This window comes from Arachis stenosperma, chromosome 1 (genome assembly GCF_014773155.1).
Source record: "Arachis stenosperma cultivar V10309 chromosome 1, arast.V10309.gnm1.PFL2, whole genome shotgun sequence".
NCBI lineage: Eukaryota > Viridiplantae > Streptophyta > Magnoliopsida > Fabales > Fabaceae > Arachis > Arachis stenosperma.
This window is the reverse complement of record NC_080377.1, coordinates 122,322,418-122,326,637: the sequence shown is the minus strand read 5'-3', so window position 1 is coordinate 122,326,637 and position 4,220 is coordinate 122,322,418. Positions and strand designations below refer to the sequence as shown.

The following is a 4,220-nucleotide window of genomic DNA, read 5'->3' as shown; positions in this document are numbered from 1 at the left end:
ATGATATTTATTAATATTATTTTTAATAAATACATATAATATATAACAACATAATAATATAATAAATATAAACTAATTAATTAGTTATTAAATAAAAATTATTTACTTTAATATAAAAATAAAATTAAAAAATTTTTATTATGAAAAAATACTAAAATTTTATATACTTATTTAATAATTACTAGATTATAATTTATTGATTATAATTTATTAAAATTTAATTATTTTTAAAATATTAATAAAAATATATATTTTTTAAATTTTAATTTTAAATTATTTTATATTTTTTATTTATATAAAATCAGTTCTATTAATTTAATTGATAATTTACTAATTAAACTAATAAATTAATAAATTAGCAACTTAATCAATTTAATAATCGATTTAATTTTGATTTCTATGTTCCAAACCTCGTCGTCCACATTCAGTATATCTACTCTTTCAAGTCAGCTAGATTCGATAATCGATAAAGCATGTGAGTGAAAGTTTCGTGGCTCTAGGAAACATACCTCTTTTGTGGCAGGCAATGCAACACAAAAGATATGTTTAATTATTATTTGTCAGTTTTAATAATTTTTATTAATTTAATTTAATTTATATTTATTATATCTTCTAAATATCTATTTGAAAGTTAATAAATTATAATTCAAATAGTTAAATAATATAGTCTTCACATTTTTATTTTTATGTATTCAAATTTCACTCTTAATTTAAAAAATATCTAATAAAAAGTATGTGTATTTTTTTCTTATAATTTTAAAGATATTCAATATACAATTTTTTTGTTGTCTACGGTATCTTCTAATCCAACAAATCAAGAACTAATCTGTTGCGAATCTGAACTTCATCTAAGAGTCTATAATGAGTTACTGCATACACAATGCGAGATTCTAAGGCTTAGTTTGGTAAAGCTTTTACTTTTCAAAAGTAGCTTATAAAAACTATTTTTTAAAAAATAACTTTTTAAAAGTGGTAGCATTTATATTTGGTAAATCAAATTAAAAATTGTTTTTAATAAACACAAGTAACAACAATTGCATTTGATAAAATAGCTTTTAAAATTTAAAAATACTATAATAGATATAAATGTAAATATTAAATTTAAAAATTAGTTAACATACGAGGTTATATTAGACTTTTAAATTTTGAAAAGCACAAGCCAACTTTAAAAAGCTTTATCTTAGGTACTTTAAAAAATATTCCGATCTTTTAAAAGCTGCAAGCACAAACATATGATCTTTTTTATTTACTAAACACAAAATGGGGTGCTTGAACTTTTAAAAAGTACAAATACCTCTTCAAAAAGCTTTACCAAACCAAGCCTAACCCCAACACTTATTTAAGCTGATGAGTTGACTGACTACTTATGTATAAGGCGAAATTCTAACCCCAACACTAACTTAAGCTGATAAATTGACTGACTACTCGACCAAGTTGGTTTCTTCGATGTACAATTGAGAAGGAGATAGAGAGTGTATATATATAGAGAGAGTAATTTCAGCATATCAGCTTCAGATATACTAATACTAGTAAACAATTAAACATCAATAATTCACTTCCTTTGTATTCAGAGAATGGAGAACCAACATTATGTAGCGCTTATAGTTGGAGTCACAGGTATGGTTGGGTTTAACATAGCCCAAGCCTTGAAGAAGCCCGACTGCAAGGGAGGCCCATGGAAGGTTTACGGAGCAGCCCGCCGTCCCCCTCCCGCCACCTGGTTTCCTGCTTCTATCTTGGATGATTTCATCAGCTTCGATGCCGTCGATGCCGCCACCACACAAGCCAGCCTCTCCCCCATAGCCCACGAGGTCACACACCTCTTCTGGGTGGCTCTTCAGTTTCAGGAAGACGAAGAAGCCAACATTGCCACCAACAAAGCCATGCTCCACAACGTTCTCACCACACTCGAATCTTCCCGTTCTTCCCGCCTCACCCACGTAACCCTCCAAACCGGGACAAAACACTACATGGGCCCAATTTTTGACCCGGCCCGGTCAACTCAACTCTTGAGCCATGATCCCCCGTTTCACGAGGACATGCCCCGACTACCGTACCCAAACTTCTACTACGCTCAGGAGGATCTCCTTGCGTCCCACGCGCCTTCTCTGACGTACTCCGTTCACCGCTCCTCCATCATAATCGGCGCGTCTTCAAGGAGTGCAATCAACACGCTGGTTATGATTGGAGCTTATGCCGCGGTTTGCCGCCACCTTAGGTTGCCGTTTCGTTACCCAGGAACACGGTACACGTGGGAGCATTTTTGCGACATGACAGACTCGGAGGTGTTAGCACAGCAGCACGTGTGGGCAGCGGTTACGGACAGCGCCAAGAACCAAGCGTTCAATTGCACCAACGGCGACTTGTTTACGTGGAAGAGAATGTGGAAACTGCTGAGTGAGTTGTTTGATGTTGAGTTTGTTGGGTTTGATGAGAATGATGAAGATAGGCTTGATTTGGTGGAGTTTATGAGAGACAAAGACGAGATTTGGGATGAGATTGTGGAAAAGTATGGACTTGTGAAGACTAAGCTAAAGGAGTTTGCATATTTTGAAGCCTTGAAAGTCGTCTTACATTTTGACTTTCAACATGTGTCTAGCATGAATAAGAGTAAGGAATATGGTTTCTTTGGCCACGCCAACACCTTCCAAAGGGTCACATTCTGGGTTCACAAACTGCGCCGCATGAAGATCATACCCTAGCTATAGTAATATAGATATCTTATTAGTCTATTGTTATGGTGAAAATTAAATAAAACGGAACAAGCTAGGGGATTCCTTTTATTCCAGCAATTAAATAGAACTATGTGATGAACTTTAATCAACTATTGAAAGCATATCCAGTTGATGTTAGAAACTTCTTATTTTATTTGTTTTTTAAAAATTGTCCTCTCATTATAGAATGGTGTCTAGCCCAGCCTTTTTGAGAATTGAGAGTTCATTATTATCATTAAAACAAGCCAAAGTTAGCTAAAATTAGCTACGTCTGGGAAGAAAATCATGTTCGGCATGTTAACAAACTGACTAACTAAAAGTTAATTTTGCAGCCATTTTCTTAAGGAGTCATTTACATAAAAACGTTTAAAACGTCTTTTTTAAAAAATATTTTTAAATAATTAAAATTTAATATATATAATTAATTAAATTGTATTATTTTTATTAAAATTAAATTAAATAAATTAATTTGTTTAAAAAATCGATAAATTATATTTTGAATCGGTTTAAATTAATATTTTTTTATAAAAATAATTACAATATTTTTATTATAAAAAATGACTAAAATATTATTTTATATATATATATATTTTAAGAATCCTAAATTCTAACCATTTTCTTTTCTTTGTGTCGTTATAGGATTAGAATTTAGAATTTTTAAAATTAAAAAAATATATAATAAAATATTTTAGTCATTTTTTATAATAAGGTCATTGTAGTCATTTTTTGAAAAAAAATATTAATTTAAATTGGTTTAAAATTTGGTTTATCATTTTTTTTTACCAAATCAATTTGTCTAATCTAATTTTGATAAAAATAATATAATTTATTCAATTATATGTATTAAATTTTAGTTAATAACAAACATCTTTAAAAAAAGATGTTTTAAGTATTTTTATCGAAATGTTTTCTTTCTCTTAATTAGTATATTAATAAACAAAAATGTTAGTTAGACACTAAAATTGGTTAAAATCAGTTATTATATATATATATATATATATATATATATATATATAATATGTATTCTATTCTTATAATTAATTTTAGTAGCTGATTTTAATATATACGTATGAATGAGTTGTAAATAATGATAATTGGACAATTTAATTAAAGATATATTTTACTTACGTGTCTCTTAAGCAAAAATTAAGTGAACAACGAAATTCATTATTCCTCTAATATTAAAAGTATTCTCCTTTTAAAATGATATAGTGAATAATGCTGACGTGTGATTGTATGAATATTGGGTTAAAAAAATATTAAAAAATTATATTAATTTATTATTTTTTATCATTATTTAATTATTAATTTAATTTTGTTAATCTAATCTTTTTTATTAATGCAACAACATATTCTGTTTTATTATTTTAAGTCTTAAATATTAATGATTAAATGATAGTTAAAAATAATAAATATTAATAGTCTTTTAATATTTTATATAAAAAATATTTTTTGAAACCATATTTTTAGATAGTACCATAATGAGTTTTTTTTAGGAGCATTAGA

General features: G+C 28.1%; 1 protein-coding gene across 1 annotated transcript; it reads left to right on the top strand.

Annotated features, from left to right (window-relative positions):
* Positions 1 to 1,491: 1,491 nt before the first annotated feature.
* On the top strand, positions 1,492 to 2,903 carry LOC130935988 (3-oxo-Delta(4,5)-steroid 5-beta-reductase-like). Its single transcript, XM_057865950.1, has one exon. The coding sequence runs from the start codon at positions 1,575 to 1,577 to the stop codon at positions 2,700 to 2,702; it is 1,128 nt and encodes a 375-aa protein (XP_057721933.1). The 5' UTR covers positions 1,492 to 1,574; the 3' UTR covers positions 2,703 to 2,903.
* Positions 2,904 to 4,220: the final 1,317 nt, after the last annotated feature.

Excerpts from the sequence above, each read along its gene's own strand:
- LOC130935988 (XM_057865950.1), top strand. The coding sequence starts at position 1,575 with ATGGAGAACCAACATTATGTAGCGCTTATAGTTGGAGTCACAGGTATG.